Raw genomic sequence first — 19,755 nt, 5'->3', positions numbered from 1 at the left:
CCCATCCAGTAGGCATGCTTTTCATTTTTCTGACCCAGATGCAGAACTTTACACTTATCTTTATTAAATTGCATCTTGTTCTCATTTGCCCATTTTTCCATTGTGTTCAGATCTCATTGAACTCTGTCTCTATCTTCTGGAGTATTTGCCAGTCCTCCCAATTTGGTGGGAGCCGTTGGTGCTGCTTGCATCCCAGAGAGGAAAACTTTACGATCCCCTTCTTCCACTTCACTGTGGGGTCATGCTCCCTTAGCCAGTCCAGACCCAACACGCAAGGAAAAGCGGAGTGGGGGGCCACCAAGGGCTGAATCTGCTCCCAATGTTTGTCAATGTCCAAGTCCATGGGGAGCGTTTTTACTGTCGCCTCCCCTCCCGGGGCGCACTCCCCATCCAGCTGGGTAATGGGTAGGGGCTCCCTCAAAGGTACCTTCCCCACCCCCAAAGTCTCGGCCGACGTGGGGCTCACCAGGGTTTTGGTGCAGCCCGAGTCCACAATACAGCGCACCCCCACCCACTTCCCCGAGTTGGGTTCCGTGAGGGTGGCAGGCAAAAGAACCAAAGGAGAGTCACTCACCGAGCGTTTGCCCCTGCCTGGGACCTGCTGGCGGGGCGCCTTTACAGCAGGTCGTCTTCATTTCCCGACGGCTCCTCGGATTGCTGTCCTTCCTCCTGGCTGCTGTCTCCGGAGTCTCCTGCAGAAGGCACCCCTCCGGCTGGGGCCAGAAGGGACTTGACGGTCTTCTTAGGAGCCGTTTTCTTTGTGGCCGATCCCCGAGCAGGTGCGCTACTCGCCGGCTTGGCCTCGGTCGGACTGGTGCTTCCTGCCTTCGCTGGGCACTTGGCAAGGAAATGGCCCGTCTGGCCGCAGCCCAGGCACAATCCTTTCTCGAATTGGCGGGTCCATTCGCTGGGATCCACTCTGGGTTTAGGCTTGGTCTTCTTGGGGGTTGAGGTCTTTGCTCCCGCCTTTTCCTTGCCTCCGCTGAACTCCACCGCACGGAGCAGCCGGCTTTCCATCTCTCCAGCCAGGTGCACCCATCCCATCACGGTCGCTGGGTCGTCTATAAGGAGGCACTTGCTAGCCAGGTTCCCGGAGAGTCCCCCCACAAAGGCGTTCACCCTCTGTGGTTCCGTCCAGTCTGGAACCGCTGCAGACAGCTTCCGGAACTCCCGCGCGTACTCCGCCACTGTTTTCGACCCTTGTTTGAGTGCCTTGAGTTCCTTTTCGGACATTTCTTTCTCGAACGGCTCCACGTACATCAGGCGCATGGTTCTGATGAAATGGTTGTAGTTACGCACTGCTCTCGGGTTGTAACGGTAAAGATCCATGAACCACTTGGCTGCTTCACCTTCCAAGCATTCACCCACGAACCTGATGCGCTCTGCATCATCTTGGAACGTGAAACCCATGTCCATCATATAGGCTTGCAGGTGGACCAGGAATCCTGGGAAGGCCGTCGAGTCGCCAGAGAAACGAGCCTTGAATTTGTAAGTGCTCCGCATTTCCACTCCGCGGAGGTGCAGGGGTAGACGGCCAGGGCCCCAATCCCCCAGTGCTCTCGCATCTTGGGGGCACAGGCGCATCCCGTGCCCGACGCCCACAGCCGCTCCAGCCGCCGCTGCTCCTCCCGCAGCACCCGCCGCCGCGGCTCCACCGGCTGCCACCACTGCTCCGGCCGCCGCCGCTGCTCGTGCTGCTCCAGCTCCCTCTGCTCTCGCCGCGGCCTCTCCTTGAGCCTCCGCCTGGAGCTCCTCTCTCCGGGCGGCTGCGGCGGCTTCCAAGTCGCCGTAATCTTCCTCCTCGTCCAGGAGGTGCGCGGCTGCTTCTGTGGCCGCCTGCGCCGCGATTTCGGTCTCGGCCCCGGCGCCCTCAGCCGTCGCCATGCGTTCTCGCAGGGTTGGAAGTCCCGCCGACCGTCGGCCGCTCACCCCTTGGGGCTCCGCCTGCATCTCTCGCAAGAGGCGTTGCGCTTCACGCTGTGATTCCAGCGCCAGTTCTCCCGACACCGCCTGCAACCAGTCGGTCATCCGGCTGATCCGTTGCTGCAGCTCCTGCACCTCCAGGGTCGCCACCATACCTCGGTCTGGGACCCCCGCGGGCAGCTAGTCTGGCCACAGCTCGTCCCCGGTCAAGCGGTCATATTTCAACAACCGCCTGCGCTCAGTGATGTGCCGCTCCAGGAAATCTGAAGCCCCCGGAGTTGCTTCACCCAGAGCTCTGGCCATCCCCGAGCCAAAGGAGCCAGATGCACCCAGCTCGTCCTGGGTGTAGTCTCCGTACAGGTCCTCGTCCTGCTCACCATAATTGTTGCCTTCGTCCTGCATTTGGGCAGGCGAAAGGTGTTGTGAGATTTGACTTAATGTCAAGCGTAGTAAGAACTCACAACAAGCTTCTTTAATAAAGAAAGCGTTTATTGAGAAGTTGCTTCATACACCTAAGCTAAAGAAGTCAAATCTGCCTGAGGACAGATTTGCCTTCCCTTATCAAGGCAGTTCTCCCGCCTAAAACTTGAGAGTTCCCAAGGGAGGGGGAAAGGAGTCGACAGGTGCCATAAAACACAGTGTTACAATTCGCACGTCCTTGGTCTTCTCCGGAGACAAGATAAGATGTTATGGTTACAAAAGGCAGACCCGCCCAAGAGGTTCAAAAGACAAATAATTCACAGCTCTCTGAGATAACAGGGTGCACCACATAGTTTCAGTTTCAAGCAAGCATGCAAGCATAATATATGGGCCTGGGGCCTAAAGAACAAAGCAAGGAAAAGGTTAAACAAGTAATCATGGAGAGACTCATGCTAACTCATGGCAGGATTCAGCAGCAATCCTGACACCTTGTAGATTAGTTTCACTGTATTCCCTACACCAGTCAGCTTGGTTAAGAGCAGCACCCCCTAATCTGGGGAGCGGGGTTTGATTCCCCGCTCCTCCACATGCAGCCAGCTGGGTGATCTCAGGTTAGTCATAGCCCTGATAATGCTGTTCTGATTGAGCTGGTTAGAAGTTCTCCCAGCCTCACCTACCCCACCTACCTGTTGTGGGGAGAGGAAGAGAAGGTGATTGTAAGGCACTTTGAGACTCCCTTGGCCAGTGAAACACGGGGTATAAAACCCAACACTACTTCTTCTTGGTGCAGTGGTTAGGAGCACAGACTTCTAATCTGATGAGCCAGGTTCGATTCCACGCTCCCCCTCATGCAGCCCACTGCACTCATGCTAGCCACAGCACTGACAGAGCTGTTCTGATGGAGCAGTAATATCCGGACTCTTAGCCCAACCTCCCTCTCAGGGTGTCTATTGTGGGGAGAGGAATGGGAAGGCGATTGGAAGCCGCTTTTGAGACTCCTTCTGATTGTTGTTTTAATGGGGATTTTATTGGGGTTTTATTGTTTTTTTATGTGTAAACCGCCACGAGGCTATGGCAAGCGGAAGTATAGAAATCGAATTAATAATGATGATGATAATGATGATGATGATGATGATGAGAAGCAGGATATAAAAACCAATTCTTTTTCATATTTAAAGTACATTTGAAAACTTTTTAAAAAAATGCAAAACATCCCATAAAACAAGCTTCTTTAAATCCTATTCTGTAAATATTGTAAAACTAATTCCTTATTACAACCAATGAACAAATGAAATAAATCCACAACTTCTGCTTTAAAAAGTTTGGCAACCATTGCTGAATGCCTGCTAGTCTCTGGCCCCCAGAGGAGTGTGTGTGGTGTGTATGGGGCCGGGGGGGGGGCATGTTTTGTGGCTACCACTGAGAAGACCTAGCTGGAAAGGGACAGCAGAGGTCTTGCTTCCTTTAGTGGAAAAATTTCACTGGCTTAATGGGTGCGAGGGAAAGTATGAAGAGAAGTATTTCCTGTGGTCTGTGTGCTTCAGTTCTTAGAATGCTGTCTCCTTCTCTAGTCTACAGGAAGATGGTCAAGTCCAATGTGGGAGATTCCTTCTACATCCGCACCCACTTCGACTTTGAGAAGGATGCCCCTTCCGGGCTGAGCTTCACCCGTGGCGAGGTCTTCCACGTACTGGACACCCTGTACCGTGGCAAAGTGGGGAGCTGGCTGGCTGTACGGATGGGAAAGGAGCTTCAAGAGCTTGATAAAGGCATCATACCAAATAAGAATAGGTAGGGGGGTGAGGAGAGAGGGCTCCTGGCATCCTGGTTGCAATGACGGGTTAGGGGGACAATGTTCATGTCAAGTTGCTTTGAAATTTTCTATCTCCACTAAACATGTCCCACAGGGACTTGTACTCTGCATGTTACTCTTTGATTTGGGGTTTCCAGTTCCAGACTGGGAAATCCCTAGAGATTCTGGGGATGGATCCTGAGGATGTCAGGCTTTGTGCGAGGAGAAACCTCCATGAACCGTAAGGCTAGAGAGGCAGGCATTTTCTCCAGGAGAACCGGTCTGTAGTCTAGAGATCAGTTATGATTCAGAGAGATTGTCCAGTCCCATCAGATGGTTGGCAACCCTAGATTTCAAGCCTGTCAGCTGGTTTCTGTTCTGGATACCAAATTATATATAATTTTTAAATTATTATTTTTTCTTTATTATGATTGTCCTGTCTGGTCCCACATGGGAACTGCACATGCGCAGGCCAGTTACTAGAAGATTTCTAAGCTAGCAGAGTAGCAGAATGGGAAGAGCCCCTTCCAACTGGAACTGTTGGAGCCATTTCCCACCTAACAGTCATGTCCTCCAGTCTTGTTAAGAGCTGTTCTCATATAACAGTTCTGTCAGAGCTGTACCTCACAGGGTGTCTGTTTTGTGGAGAGGAAGGGAAGGCAATTGGAAGCCACTGTGAGATTCCTTTGGGGAGAGAAAACCAACTTTTCTTCATATTTAAAGTACATTTGAAAACTTTTTCTAAAAAACCCGCAGTTCTTCTTTTGCCACCATTTGGAAAGCAAGTTTTCAAAAGCAAAATTTCCCACAGAATGTTGCTTTTCAAAAAGTGTCCTTCATGTTCTATTAAGATGATGAAAATGGATGACCACGAGGTCTGTTTACTTTGTGTGGGTGAAGAGCATAATGTGGCGGCCTGTTTTATTTCTCTGTGGTTGACACTGAAAGGATTGATAGGGCCTCTCGTCTTATGGCTGTGTTTTGGGAAAAGGCCCTTTCTACTTACCCCTCCAACCCACTTCCGGAGACAACTCTGACCGCAGAGAGGAACTCTGCTCTCAGCCTCCATCAGTTTGGTCGGCATGCTCTGCCCCAGGGTTGGATCTGATGAAGGTTCGGTTCCAAATGGCTGAAAGGACACTGATCAGGCCTTCTTCAGCACCGCCTACAAAGAAGCAGAAAGCCAAACCCAAATCCAAGTCAACAGACTCTAAAGCACCGGTTCCACCCCAGTGTTCCTCTTCCATTCCGGAGGCAATCCACATGCTGAATCCCATGCTGTCTCCCTGGATACCTTCTACATGTATTTCTCTGGTTCAATTTTTTTCACTGTGTAAACTACCACCGGTCTAGCCAAAACATCATCCTTGTAATGGGCAATTAGGTCATGAGTCCTGCCAAAGAGAAGCTGTCAAATCCAGGAGGTCAAAATGATCAGACCAACCGCCAGACCCAATATTACGTCATGATGAGGAACCACTTATCCCTTCCTGCTGGTTGAATCCATCCACTCCATATGGCTTCCTCTGCAGAGGAAGACTGAAGACCTGCCTTCAGTAATGGGATGACTTTAGAGTCATCAGCTGACCCCTGAGTTGGGGAACTGGAATTCCATTGCAAAGCTGCCAAACGGTCGTCAGCTGACACCAACATTAGAAAACAGGATTGCATTCCGTGTTCCAGTGACTGGCTCACCCCACTTCCATCAGCTTTTCAGTCTCCTTTCTAAAACTGTCTTGCACTCACCTGCGCTCACCGGCTTATCAAATTGCCTCTGTGCAGGCACACATCCCTCCCTCCTAAACCACTATGAGCTGGGGGAGGGAAGAGAGAGAACAAACACTGTTTTTGCTTGACTCCAAGTGGCAGCTCAGGAGCAACGAGGAAGCATGTGGAGCCCCACCCTGGGGCATGTGACCCTCAGGCAGGAAACAGCCCCAACAGCTCTGGTTGGGAGGTGTTCCTCCATACTCTGTTTTTACAGTAGTTTAGAAATCTTCTGGTAGCTGACTGCACACACGCATTTCCCACGTGTGTCTGCACAGGCATAGCTCGATGAACAACAGTTACAAGTAAATGCAACACTGTTTTGTGCTCCATGTTCAGATTCTAGAGAATGCAAGCAGCTCTTACATTTAAAAAGATATTGTGGTTTTGGTTTGTTTCTGAGTCCTTAGGGGTGGGGGAGGGGAGACATGTCTTTGCTTTCTAATTTTCTTTTAATGGGAGTTGTATTCCTGAAACCCGCCGTTTCTGTCCCTTTCCATAGAACCCAGAGTCTGGGACATATATAGTCCCAGAGTCACTTTCAGTTCTCTGTCTTCTCCTCGCCTGGTTCTGTCTGTATGGGAATTTTGTCGGCCTGACTCTTTCACCCTTTGTTTGGTATGTCTGGGGGCTCTCTCGTGGACTTCCCCATCCTCACTCAATGCTCTTGCGTTCCAGAGCGGAGCAGATTGCCAGTCTGGAGAGCGTCCTGAAAGCTACATCAAGCTCCTTCAGTTCCTCGGGTGCCCGGGCCGAGTTCTGGAAGCTGCGGGGCTTGCGTGGGGCCAAGAAGAACCTGCGCAAAAGCCGGGAGGATCTCTCTCTTCTCACCAAGCAGGGCCACTACCCCCCCTATGAGAGGGTGACACTCAAGGAAGGTGGGGGCTCCAAGGGGACAAGTTCCATGTGGAATCTGCAGGTGTTAGACCTGTCACAAATTGTGCATTCCTTAAAATTCCTTTGTGAAAGTTGCTGTGAGGCCTTGAAACCAATAGACAATGCAAGCGGTGTGTGTGTGTGTGTGTGTGTGTGTGTGTGTGTGTGTGTGTGTAAGGACTTTTCCTCCAGACAAGAGACCAGGGGAGTCTAGCTGCACCTCTTTTAGTGGGGAGAGGTGAGATGTCTTTTGGGAACTTTCAGGAGGGCAACCAAGATGATTAGGGGGTGGGAGCACCTTCCTTAGGAGGAAAGGCTTTTCAGTTGAGAAAAGAGATGACTAAGGGGGAACATGATAGAGGTTTCTAACATTATGCCTGGAGTGGAGGGAGTTGGCAAGAGTTTCTTCCGTTCCAAAGTACTAGAACTTGAGGGCCTCCAATGAAGTGGATGGGCAGTAGATTCAGGACATACTACTTTACTTGGAGAGTGATTAAAATGTAGAATTTGCTGGCAGAAGATATAGTGATGGCACAGGGGTTGACACCTTTAAAAAGGGATGAGATAGATTCATGGAGGATGTCTGGATGTCTGCCAGTAGCCACTAATCCTCTGAATCCCAGAGCCAGGAGGCAACCTCAGGGGAAGGCCTCAGCCTCTCTGTCCTTTTGCTGGCCCTCCAGAGGCACTGACCACTGTGTGAGGCACAACGTTGGACTAAATATACTATGGGTCTGATCCGGCAGGGCTCTTCTGATGTCCTTATCTGCCCCTGCCTCCCTCTGGCTTTGAAGGAGTCAAAAGGTTAATTGTACCTCCTCCCTGACCTCTCTTGTATACTTTCTCCTTCTATGCAGCAACTTTTAAACGACCAGTAGTGGTCTTGGGCCCCATCGCTGACATCGCCATGCAGAAGTTGAGTGCTGAGATGCCTGATCAGTTTGAGATTGCTGGTGGGTGTTCCCTGACCCAAGCTAAGCATCAGTAAACCCCACCCCACCCCACCCCCACCCCTGTTGCCCTAAGGAATCCTTCAATGCAAGGCTATCTGAACTAAAGTCTCTTCTCTTCTCTTCTCTTCTCTTCTCTTCTCTTCTCTTCTCTTCTCTTCTCTTCTCTTCTCTTCTCTTCTCTTCTCTTCTCTTCTCTTCTCTTCTCTTCTCTTCTCCTCTCCTCTCCTCTCCTCTCCTCTCCTCTCCTCTCCTCTCCTCTCCTCTCCTCTCCTCTCCTCTCCTCTCCTCTCCTCTCCTCTCCTCTCCTCTCCTCTCCTCTCCTCTCCTCTCCTCTTCCTCTCCTCTCCTCTTCCTCTCCTCTCCTCTCCTCTTCCTCTCCTCTTCCTCTCCTCTCCTCTCCTCTCCTCTTCTCTCATTAGAGAGTGTCCCAAGAGAAGGAGGATCTGCAAAAGTCATCAAGTTGGATTCTGTGAGGCAAATCGCCGAGCAGGTGGGAGACTTAGTTTTCTTAAATGCATGGGGTAGAAGGAAGAAGCCCTGACCTGGATGAGCCAGGCTAGCTGAACTCCTGGGGTTTAAGAATGGGCTCCCCTTACATCCAGGTTTAAGATTATTAATCAGTTGAGCCATGCTACATCTTCCCTGTCTACCATTTGGCCACATACGTCAACTGTCGCCAACCACTAGAAATGGTGGAGAGGAAAAACTTTTATATATTTGTACCACCATCTTATTAATGTTGCTACAAATATTGTTTGTCTTTTAGAGCAGTGGTCCCCAACCCCCGGTCCAGGGACCAGTACCGGTCCATGGATCAGTCAGTACCGGGCCACAGCTCCTCCTCGTCCTCCTCCCTGGCTGCTGCCTCGGGGGCTGCCCTGCCACTCTGCCGCCGGCTCACCTTTGGTGCTCTCCAGCGGCCGCCATGGCTGGGGCTCCTCCTAGGGGTGGCAGCTGCTGCTGGCAGCGCCCCCCAGTGGGCGGCGGGAAGTCAGGGGCACCGACGGGAAAGCAAGCAGAGCTGGGGCTCAGGCAACGTCGGCAAAAGTCTACCCCCCCCCCCCCGGGCCTCAGTAAAATTGTCAAGCGTTGACTGGTCCCTGGTGATAAAAAGGTTGGGGGCACTGTTTTAGAGGATTTTTAAGTAAGGATGTTTTATTATTGGGATATTATTTTTACAATAATTGTTTTTCCATAATGTTAAGTATGAATATAGTTATACCTTTAACTGTATATTGATATTGTTTTTACAATATGGTTGTGAACTGCTGTGAGGCGGCAAATGCTGAGAGTAGCGGTATATATAATAAATAAGTAAACAGCCCAATCTCCTCAGCTGTCAGAAGTGAAGTAGTCGTCAAGACCTGTTTGGGAGACCAGCAAGGAAGTCCGGGGGGGGGGGCTGTGCAGAAGCAGGCAAGCACAAGCCGGTTGTGGTCCTGTCTTGCCTTGATAGAGGCCCATGGGCTCACCAAATGTCAGTGGGGATTTCACAGCCACACAGTCTTGTCAGACTACGGAAGCTAAACAGGGTTGGCTCTTGTTAGGATAGGAAGGAGTCAACCAAGGAAATGCAGGCTCACTGCACGGAGACTGGCCATGGTGAACCGCCTCTGAAGAGCGCTTGCTTTGAAAGCCGTAAGTCAGCGATGACTTATTGGGATGTTCCACCACGACCAAAAGGGAAGGGATGCCTGTGGAATTAACATCTCCCTATCGATGGAGGCACAGGTGACTGGAGTAGCATGCACGGCGTTTTACCACCCTCGCCAGGTGTGGCTACGAGCACCTTACCTGCCGCTGGACTGTTTGGCCACAGTAATCCATGCAACGGTCACCTCTAGATTAGACTTCTAACACTCGCTCTATGCTGGCCTACGTTTGTCTTTAGCCTGAAAACTCCAGCTGGTTCAGAACGCAGCAGGTAGGGTCCTCACCGGTTCATCTTGGAAGACTCATATCCAGCCTGTGCTGAGGCAGCTGCACTGGCTACCAATTATGGCCCGGATCAAGCTCAAGGTTTTGGTTCTGACCCTTAAGGCCATCTGCAGCTTGGGCCTTGCCTATCTGAGGGACCGCTTACCTGCTTATTCCCCCTGCAGGGCCTTGCACTCTACAGGCACTAATCTGTTAGTGGTCCCTGTCCCTAGAGAGGGTGGAATGAGCTCCCGGGAGACCTGAGGACCCTAATGTAGCTGTAAAAGTTCCCCAGGGCCTGTAAAATGGAGCTCTTCTGCCATGTCTTGGGTTGAGGATGGGTTGTTTAAGAACAACCCTGCCCCCCCCCGTCCCCCCCCGCCCGGTTTGTGCTACATCATCTATTGAACCCTTTGTGGCTGTTGTGGAGGGGATGAGCAGCTTTCTCTCCTTACTTTTCTGCCATCTGGAGGTGGGTAGTTTTAAAGATTGGAGATTTTATGGGCTTTTATGTAATTTTCCTCGAGTCCCTCCAAGGAGGAAGGTGGACTACAAATGTAACTAATAAATAAATAAAAATAAATAAAACCGAAGGTCAGAACCGTGACCCTTGTTCATTCCCTGCTTGAAGACATTGGTAGCTACTGGGGGGAATACCTCATGGCAGCTGTGGGAGTTCTTATTCTGTGAGGATTTCTACATTTTTTTAGAAAGCATGCAAAAACCTGCGATATGTAAGACTCAAAGGACCCCCTCCTCCCCAAGCAGGGCACAGTCTGGTCTCCCTCCCCCACTTCAGCTCTTAAACAGCAAGACTGGATCACAGGAAATTGAACTTGGGTTTCATGCAATACAATACAATTTCATGCAATGAAATTTCTGTAACATTAAGGAAGCACAGCTCAATGGAAGGATGCACAAGTATTGCAATTTCTCTCCTTCCTTTCTTTACACAAAGAAGAGTTTTGTGGTGCCTCAGAGGACAACCAGTAAAGGAGGGCTGAATACATAATTGGCAGAATGAGAAATTAGCAATAGATTTAATCGTATTTACTGGAACATAACGCAGTACCTACCTGTCAGTGGTAGTATTGAGTCTTGCTCACCTGTGTCCCAAATGGTACCATTTGCATCTCATAGTGTTTTCTTTGTGTGTCGCTAGATCTGCTGACCGAGGACTCACTTTGTGTAGTTGAAAAAGTGTGTTTGATGTGTTTATTTTATTTCCGTCATTCCTAGTCCACATTTCTCACTGAGACTCCAGTTTATACCACCAGAAACCTGTTAGCCTTTGAGGTGACACAAGATTCCTTTTTGGTTTTGCCACATTATTTATTTTATATTAATTATTCCACTGCTCCCAACACAGCTGGCTTGTGGCAGATTACAACATACATATAAAGCCAATGAAACAGTATGCCCACCCAGGGACCCTGCCCTTCCCACCCCCTCCAGGCCCATCACTAGCCATTTTGGGAGGGGGGCTGACATGACCATGTATGGTCATATCACCCAATAAATGTTTAACAAGTTTTTAAAATATATGACAAATTCATGAACTCCCACCCATTCAGGGAACGCTTCCAGGGCCGTCCAGAAGCCCCAGGATTTCGCAACACCCTGCTTGAGATAACCTGCTCTAGATGCAAGGCTGACTGCAGTTCTAATTGAGGGAAAGTTGGCTTCTCTGACTGCGTTTTGCCTTGCAGGAGAAGCATGCCTTGCTGGACATTACTCCTGCAGCCGTGGAGCGCCTCAACTACGTGCAGTACTTCCCAATCGTGGTCTTCTGTGAGCCTGACAGCCGCCAGGGGGTGAAGGCCATGCGGCAGTGGCTGGTGCCTGACTCCAAGAAAAGCTCTCGGCGCCTGTATGCCCAGGCCACCAAAATGCGCAAGCACTGGAGCCACCTCTTCACAGCCACCATCAGCCTTGCAGGGAGCTCCAACAGCTGGTACCAGAGCCTCAAGGACATAATCCGCATCCAGCAAGGTCGGCCCATCTGGACAACAGAAGAGCAGGTGTGTGCCAAAGGCTGGGGGAGGTCTTGGAGGGAAGACCACGGTCCCCGTGCAGGCTTGACACCGGTGGGATCATGCACTTCCGTGATTGTTTGCAAGTGCATTCTCCTGTGTGAAACTGCTTAACACGTTGAATATCCAGTGTATGTGAAAGAATGGGGAATTGTGGCCACTACTCTGAGCTGTTTGGACAAAAAGTACGTTTTTGTACTGCCCAGCAGATTCTGTAATGCAGTCAATTAATCTTGCCCACTGATTAGCTAAACCTCCCCCCCCCCACACACACACACACATGTGTTCAAGCAGCGGGCAAAGCGGTTGTTCCCTCAGCTTGGATGGATTGTTTGGCTGCAATAAGAACCTGAGGGTTTATTCAACCCATTTGCTCCTCTGCTTTAGGACAATTCTGTCAATTGGGGCAGGTGAGCTTATTTCACGGGGGAGGAGGTTGCAAATGATTGGTGACAGTGTCTTGGATGGACAGCTGCTTGATTTTATATTGAAACTAGTGGAGGAGCCCATGTTTAAAACAGGCAAGGGATGCCCCCCCCCACAGTTCTCACAGTGGGTCATTTGCAGAGTGCAGGGGGGAGAGGTTCCTTGCCCTACACCAGCAGCTCCAAGAGGGAGAGGAGTGCCAAGGCTGCAGCAGAGGACATGGCCACCCTCTCCCACCTATGTGGAGAGCATGGGTGGACTTCGACAGCACTCTTAAGGTGGCAAGGCAGCATGGAGGGCATAGTGGGCCCTCGTGGCGGGCAAGAGGGTCTGGTAGAGCAGCGGGCAGCCACGGAGAACCTTGTTGGCCTTCTGCACTGTCGCCCAGTGGCTGGGCAGAAACAGAGGGTGCAGTAGGCCCCCGCTTGGCCCCCCGCCTGACAGCAAGAACACAGGGGAAAGTGGTGAGAAGGCCATGGAAATGCAGCCAGCCTTCCGCGGAGCTCTTGGGCGGCAAGGAGACTGTGCAGCATCTGATTGGCCCTCAGTGGGAGTTGGCTCTCCTACTGAGGAGCAATTAGAAGCCTGGAGGAGAGCCTGGCAACCCTCCTATTGGGCCTTGGTGGGGGTGGGACCTCCCACTGAGGGCATGTCATTGGGTAGCACCGTCACAATTTTATGTGTGGTATGATGGTGATGACACAGGGAGGGCAGTCTGTTAGGCCAGATGCCTTGTCTAATGATAAAATTGAGGGTGATACTGGGATTTTGATTTCTATCAATATCTGAATTGTAAAAATATGACAAAATCTTTATGAAAGTTGGTTAACTTGCATTAACCTCCCAGTCAAGAGTTTTCTCATTCAGTGGAATGAGAAAATTGTGTATTATAACTGCCAAGTGATATAACTGCCAAGTGACAGCAGCTCTTCCTTGGCTCTTTTCTTCTTATTTGAAAATAAACTCTGTAGTCTTATTTAGTAAATGTTGACTTGCATACCAGAAACATGGTCAAATCTAAAGCGTTGACAGTAACTGTTTTCGGAGGAAAAAATGGTCTTCAGAGGTGCTTCCCTCCCCCCCCCCCCATCAAGTTACAATTTTGGTTCTGCTACACTGTTTCTTTTTTGACATTTATAACACAGAAACAGAAATACATTTTTTAAACTTATAAACCTTAAAACAGAGACTGTCAATGTAGCTGTCAACTCTCTCACACATCAGAGCAGTCACCCGCTGTCAAAGCTAGCAGACATGGAATTCTCCCATCATGCAGCACTTCCAGGGACGCAAGAACAAGAATCCCAACAAGATTTTGTGATTTCTTTTTGTGATTGTTGAGTTTTTTAGATTGGCCTGTGTGCTGACAAAATGTAAACTGAGTTTGAGGAGAAACTGCAGAGGCCCTCTGAGGCACTTCTCCTGGGAAGCCACATTCCTACGGGAACTTTCCCCTCTTCGGTCACAATAATGCAGTTTCCAACCTCCCACTCTGCCCCAGAGTTTCCAGTGGAAATCTTTTTTTAAGAATGCGTGCTTGAGGTGGGCAGAAAAGAAATGTTTTAAATAGGAAGAGGATTGAATTTGTTTTTGCAACACTGATGTGACTTTGAATGATTGACATGGAGAAGAAAATGTGAATTAGCACAGATTCAAGTGGGTCTGAAGCAGCACAATCAGATCAGAGTCCAGTAAACCAACAAAGATTTATTCAGGGCGTGAGCTTTCGAGTGCAAGCACCCTTCCTCAGACTATGAACTTCTTACATGACAAGAAATATATAGCAAAAATCAATTGAATAAATCTTTGTTGGCCCTAAAGGTGCTCCTGGACTCTGGCTGTTCAGGTTAGACGCAGCCCCTCTTAAGCACTACACCAACCTAGAATCTTATTATGCTGCTAGAAACAGAGCCCCCCCCCCCAACCATGGCAGAAAACCCTCCATAATTTGGTAACACCTGGGAAACTACTGAATTGTCACCCCTTGATTTGATATTAATTCAATGAATAATAAAATAATTTAGCATCCTTAGGGCACATTTCAAATGCTTAGAGTAGGGTTGGGCGCTTCAGCCGCCAAAGCAGCCATTCCATCCAAAAGCGGGCAGCGCCATGGCACGGGAGGGGGGAGGGGCGGCACCTGTGCTGCATGCGTGGGCTGACTGGCACACCGGCGCCACCCCTCCCCCCCACGCCACGGTGCTGCCAGCTTGGGGCTGGAAAAGCCACTTGGGCAGCCGAAGCACCCAACCCTAGTTTAGAGTATGTATTGCCACCAACCAACCTATGAAGACAAGTCATGATTCTGGGACACATATTGTAGAACAACTGCATAAGCTGTTCTTATGTTGTGCATGAGTTTGTGGTTGTTGTGCATGAGTTTGTGGTTGTTAGCGGTCTCGTTTGTTCCTGAGAGGCAGCCTTGAAACGCCCTTCTTCTTTGTGATCCCTTTGCTGCATGACGTAATCCGCGATGTCTTCCATCCTGCCCTTGTTTCTGCAGGTGGATGCTCCAGCTGTGGAAGGTTTAGACATGCTAAGCCAGCCCCCTACTGCTCACTCTGGCTACCTCACCTGTGACAGCCAGGCCAACAGCGACTATGATGAAACGGATGCGGAGGGTGAGGCATACACGGACCAGGAGCTTGATGAGCCCTATGACGATCAGGCTCTGGCTCGCTCTTCGGAGCCCGCTGAGCACGGCCACACGCTGGACTTGAGTGAGCGGGTAGCGGCAGCTCTGGCCTACCCTATTGACCAGGTAAGGGAAAGCAAAGCCCTGTTTCACCATGCAGCAGGGATTGGCCGCCTACGGGCACTTTAGGGAGAGGTTGGGAAATACCGGGAGACTTTGCTGGGGTTGGGGCAGGGAGGGGCCTCAGGGGAGTCCATCCTCCAAACCAGCCAGTTTCTCCAATGGAATTTAATTCCAGGGGACTCCCTATTCAAGAATGCTGATAGAGGGTCGTGGGTATTGCCACAAAACGGCTGCCCGGGCACTGTGGACAATCACAAAATATTAACTTGGTTCTATGTCAGGTTCTCACTTGCCCGGTTATGATGATGGAGACCTCCAGCCAATGTTAGGCCATCTTCCAATGTCCATCTGATCAGTGAGCAGAGACTTGGCTCAAAGAGATGGTCATCTAATTACCAAAAGTTCTGACCACAGAATTCCTTCAGTATTTCTAGAACTACACAGAAGCTATAAGGGTAGCTCTAGCAGTTGTCAGGAATGCTATGGTGATGTTGCCATAGTTTCCGATGATTGCTAGAGCTACCATTGTTACTTCCAGGTCACTCTAGGAACAGCTAGGAACCTTGTGGTCAAAACTCTTGGTAAGTAGCCGAGCCTTATTTTTTTTTAAGTTTTTATCCTGGGATAATGGCCCTGCAATTTTCCCCACCAGTTGCCAGACACTGCCTGATAATTGTCCATGCATGTCAGGTGTCATCGTGGAGACAAGTCCTTCCAAACAGCTGCTCCTTGCATATGCAGAAGCAATATTTCTTGGGCTTGCTGTAAAAATTGCAATAAGCTCTTTGAAACCCAGCTGAGTCTCTGCACTGAAGAATACTTTAAAGCATCTGCAAGTGGCCCTCAGAAGCAGTTGTCAGGCCTGGGAATGTCTGTGTGCACCACCACCAACAGTGAGAGCAAAGGGCTGTCCAGGGTGGCTGGATTGCTTGGCTAGTTCTGTCAGTTAGGTGGGCATGACCCAAAAGCAACCTGCTATTTTCTCTTCCCTTTGAGATGCCTCGGGTTTTATCCCCATGGTGCAAGAAACAAATGGGCATCAGGAGACACACTGGCTGGCACGCCCTGCAGAGAGAGACAAAGTCACAAGTTGTGCTCTCCAGACAAAGTCTGGTCTCCCCTTTTCAGTCCTTAGTAAAACACAGCCTCCGTATCTCTGTCACACCGGTTTCCCATAGCCCTGCAAATCAACTCCTTGTAATGATGCCATTTTGCTGAACAGACATCATTTATGGCAGTCCTTTTTTTTCGGAGGGGGGGGGCTGCCTGTTCCCATTTTCATTGTAAACATCGCTCAAGGAACAACTTGCTTACCTTGCATTCAGCCCCCCCCCCCCAGCTCTTGTAACTGCAGCAGGCATCCCCGCTCCCCCCAAGCAATCTGTGATAATTCCTGAGGAACCAGAGCTAGCCTGTTCAAGCAAAAGAGGTGTTAGAATTGGATTGTCATGTAAGATGTATGTGAAAACATCAAACATTAAAACTCTGTATTTTTTAAATTTTTATTTAAATTTTTTTTTCAAAATGTTATCTCTAATTAAAGAACTTGACGAGATGAAACTCTTGGTTTTTAATGTTTTGAATCATCTGAAAAATAATGGGGCTATCTCAGTGCAAGGCTGGCGTGTGGTGCTTGCTGCCTGCGGCCGCACTAGACAGAGTAGGGCTCCCTGGGGAAGGAGCACCTCGGGCCCGGCCTCCTGGCCGTGTGCAGCTCGTGTCTCCATCTCCTTTAAATGTTGCTGGTCAAGGACTATTCAGAAATGGATTTTCATTGCATTTTTTACAGCATAACTTCTATGGGCTGCCACATACAATATTTTCACATTAAAAACAAGCAGAGCCTGGTGCAGGAGTTTCTAGCCTGAGAGCTACAGAGTTGTGCACTTGAGCAGCCGCTCATGAATCCAGGAAGCTCCGCTCAGCAGCGGTCTGAAGCTGTCCAGTCTCTCAATGCCCTTTACCCATTTCAAGAACCCAAAACAAAGAAAGGCTGCACATTGTCAATGACATATAAAAGAGAAATACAACTGTGGATAGCGGAGCACAATAAACGTAATTAAATTCCAAATACGTTGTTTCTTTGTATCTTCTTAGCTTTATTTTGATAGAAGATTCTCAAAATTCAAATAGACTCCTATAATCCTAGATTGGGAAGGGGATCTCCAAGCCATCTAGTCCCACCTCATGCTCAGTGCAGGTCAGCCTCAAGCATCCAGGATAAGGATTTGTCCAGCCACTGCTTGAAGACCGCCAGTGAGGAGGAGCTCCCCACCTCCTTAGGCAGCCCCTTCCACTGCTGAACTAGACCCATAAAATCCAAGAGTGGGAAAGAGACCTCCGAGCCATCTAGTCCCACCCCCTGCTCAGTGCAGGATCAGCCTCAAGCATCCAGGAGAAGGACCTGTCCAGTGGCTGCTCGAAGACTCCCAGTGAGGGGGAGCTCCCCACCTCCTTAGGCAGCCCCTTCCACAGCTGAACTAGACTCCTAGAATCCTAGAGTGCAAAGGGTCCACAAAGGCCATCTAGCCCCACCCCCTGCTCAGTGTAGGATCAGCCTCAAGCATCCAGGAGAAGGATTTGTCCAGCTGCTGCTTGAAGACGGCCAGTGAGGGGGAGCTCCCCACCTCCTTAGGCAGCCCATCCCACTGCTGAACTAGACTCCAAGAATCCTAGAGTGGGAAGGGGCCATGCAGGCCATCTAGTCCACCCCCTACTCAATGCAGGATCAGCCTCCAGCATCCAGGAGAAGGATCAGTCCAGCCACTGCTTGGAGAGGGCCAGTGAGGGGGAGCTCCACACCTCCTTAGGTAGCCCCTTCCACTGCTGAACTAGACTCCTAGAATCCTAGAGTGGGAAGGGGCCATCCAGGCCACCTAATCCCTGCTTAATGTAGGATCAGCCTAAAGCACCAGTGTCTTCAAACATTGAAATATTTCAGTCAAATAGACCTTTGCCAGTATATTCTTCTTATCTTACTATAAATCAATAGTAATATAATTTTAATATAGAGCCCTCACTGAGATGAAAGTGTATTTAATGTTAAGTTGAAGAGGGATGTTGACAAACTGGAACATGTCCAGAGGAGGGCAACAAAGATGGTGAGGGGTTTGGAGACCAAGACATATTAAGAAAGGTTGGGGAGCTTGGTCTGTTTAGCCTAGAGAGGAGACGACTGAGAGGGGATCTGATAACCATCTTTAAGTATTTAAAAGGGTGCCCTATGGAGGATGGAGAAGAATTGTTCTCTCTTGCCCCAGAGGGACAGACCAGAACGAATGGGATGAAATTAATTCAAAAGAAATTCTATCTAAACATCTGGAAGAAGTTCCTGACAGTTAGGGCGGTTTCTCAGTGGAACAGGCTTCCTCAGGAGGTGGTGGGATATCCATCTTTGGAAATTTTTAAATAGAGGCTAGGTAGCCATCTGACGGAGAGGCTGATTCTGTGAAGGCAAATGGATGGCAGGTTACAGCAGATGAGCGATTGGGATGTGAGTGTCCTGCATAGTGCAGGGGGTTGGACTAGATGACCCATGAGGTCCCTTACTACTCTATTATTCTATGATTCTTTGATTCTATGATTTATGTTTCCAGAACTGCAAAGGGACTTTGTAACCTGTGTTCAATGTGAATAATGACTGCTGAGTCTTACAAATGTCTTTGCAGTGAGGTCTCTACTAAAATTATATTAACACTGATTTATAGTAAGAAGAATACACTGGTGAAGGTCTATTTGATCGAAACATTTATATTTGTACAAATAAACATATTGGGAATTTAATTCAGTAGCTTATTGTACTTAGCTATACACAGTTGTGCATTTCAAGAGTACGGAAATTATTTCCTATTCAGGATGTGGACTGCTCCACTCAGTGTGTGTGTGTGCGTGTGTGTAATGAAAAGTATGCCAACTTACTTACTTCCTCCCCCCCCCCCATCCCTTTCCAGGCACAATCCCAAAATATGTTCTGCTTAGAAACGGCCTGAACTTGAAGGCGTCACACAGGGTGTGGAGCTACTGTCAGGGCAGGCCTGCATGCAAGAGGTTTGCATTGGCTTGTTCACGCACAGCCCCAAAAACTTCAGTGCTGAAAAAACATAATCAGGTTGCTTTGATAAAGGCATGTGAGATGGTGCTATGCAAAGAGAGAAAACAAGATAAAACATTAGACTTTAATCCAGATAGCAGAATAAAATGGAAGAGCCTTGAGGAGTCTGTGCCATGTCAAAAGATGGGGAACCAAGCAATCCTGCAAATAGAAAGCTAGGACTGAAGGAGGAGAAAGCTGGGCTAGAATCTTCCTTGGCTTTTGCACTTTGTTTTTACTTACTTTAATTATTTGGGAGGGAGACAAGGTGGGATAAAAAGGTTTGCAGTAAGTGAATGATGTTCTTACACATGCAAGTGTTCAGAACTAAAACATGTAGTGGCACGCTCTTAAATGGTGAATAAGGCTGCAGTTCTTGGTATAGTGAGCCCAGTGAACTCGAGGGAACTTACTTTATGTGTAAATATATGCATGGGACATGCACAGATAACCCCACTGGTAGTAGTCTGTTTCTTTCATCTCAGCAGCTTCCTTTAGCCAGGTGGCTTGGAATGGCAATGACATAGATTTCCACTGTGGCTCTCGTGGTTCTTCATCTTGTGTTCGTTCTTTCTCTCTGTCTCAGCATGATGGTGACCAACAGCCCCAAGGCCAGTGGAGACAAAACTATAACATCAGGTAGGTTTCCCTCAGGGAAGGGGTTTAGACTCCATCGTAGAACATCGGCTTGGTTTGCAGAAGGTCCCAGGTTCACCTCCAGATAAAAGGACTGGGCAGTAGGTGAAGTGAAAGACCTTGGCCTGAGGCCCTGCCCCAGACTGAGCAGTCAGTACTGATCT

General features: G+C 49.3%; 1 protein-coding gene across 3 annotated transcripts in view; it reads left to right on the top strand.

Moving 5' to 3' along the window:
* The window catches only part of TJP3 (tight junction protein 3), an 84,112-nt gene that overhangs the window by 62,867 nt on the left and 1,490 nt on the right, over nt 1–19,755 (top strand). For 2 of the 3 annotated variants that reach the window (XM_077331403.1, XM_077331405.1), the window contains exons 13-19: nt 3,915–4,134; nt 6,581–6,780; nt 7,636–7,731; nt 8,151–8,221; nt 11,358–11,669; nt 14,611–14,868; nt 19,542–19,594. In XM_077331403.1, the coding sequence (XP_077187518.1) occupies nt 3,915–4,134; nt 6,581–6,780; nt 7,636–7,731; nt 8,151–8,221; nt 11,358–11,669; nt 14,611–14,868; nt 19,542–19,594 (1,210 nt within the window). Of the gene's footprint in view, nt 1–3,914; nt 4,135–6,580; nt 6,781–7,635; nt 7,732–8,150; nt 8,222–11,357; nt 11,670–14,610; nt 14,869–19,440; nt 19,595–19,755 lie in introns of those variants that run through there. The other variant, XM_077331404.1, reaches the window with a different exon arrangement.

This window comes from Paroedura picta, chromosome 4, assembly GCF_049243985.1.
Source record: "Paroedura picta isolate Pp20150507F chromosome 4, Ppicta_v3.0, whole genome shotgun sequence".
NCBI classification, from domain to species: domain Eukaryota; kingdom Metazoa; phylum Chordata; class Lepidosauria; order Squamata; family Gekkonidae; genus Paroedura; species Paroedura picta.
Note: the sequence above shows the minus strand (reverse complement) of the source record. Positions and strands in the feature narration are given on the sequence as shown.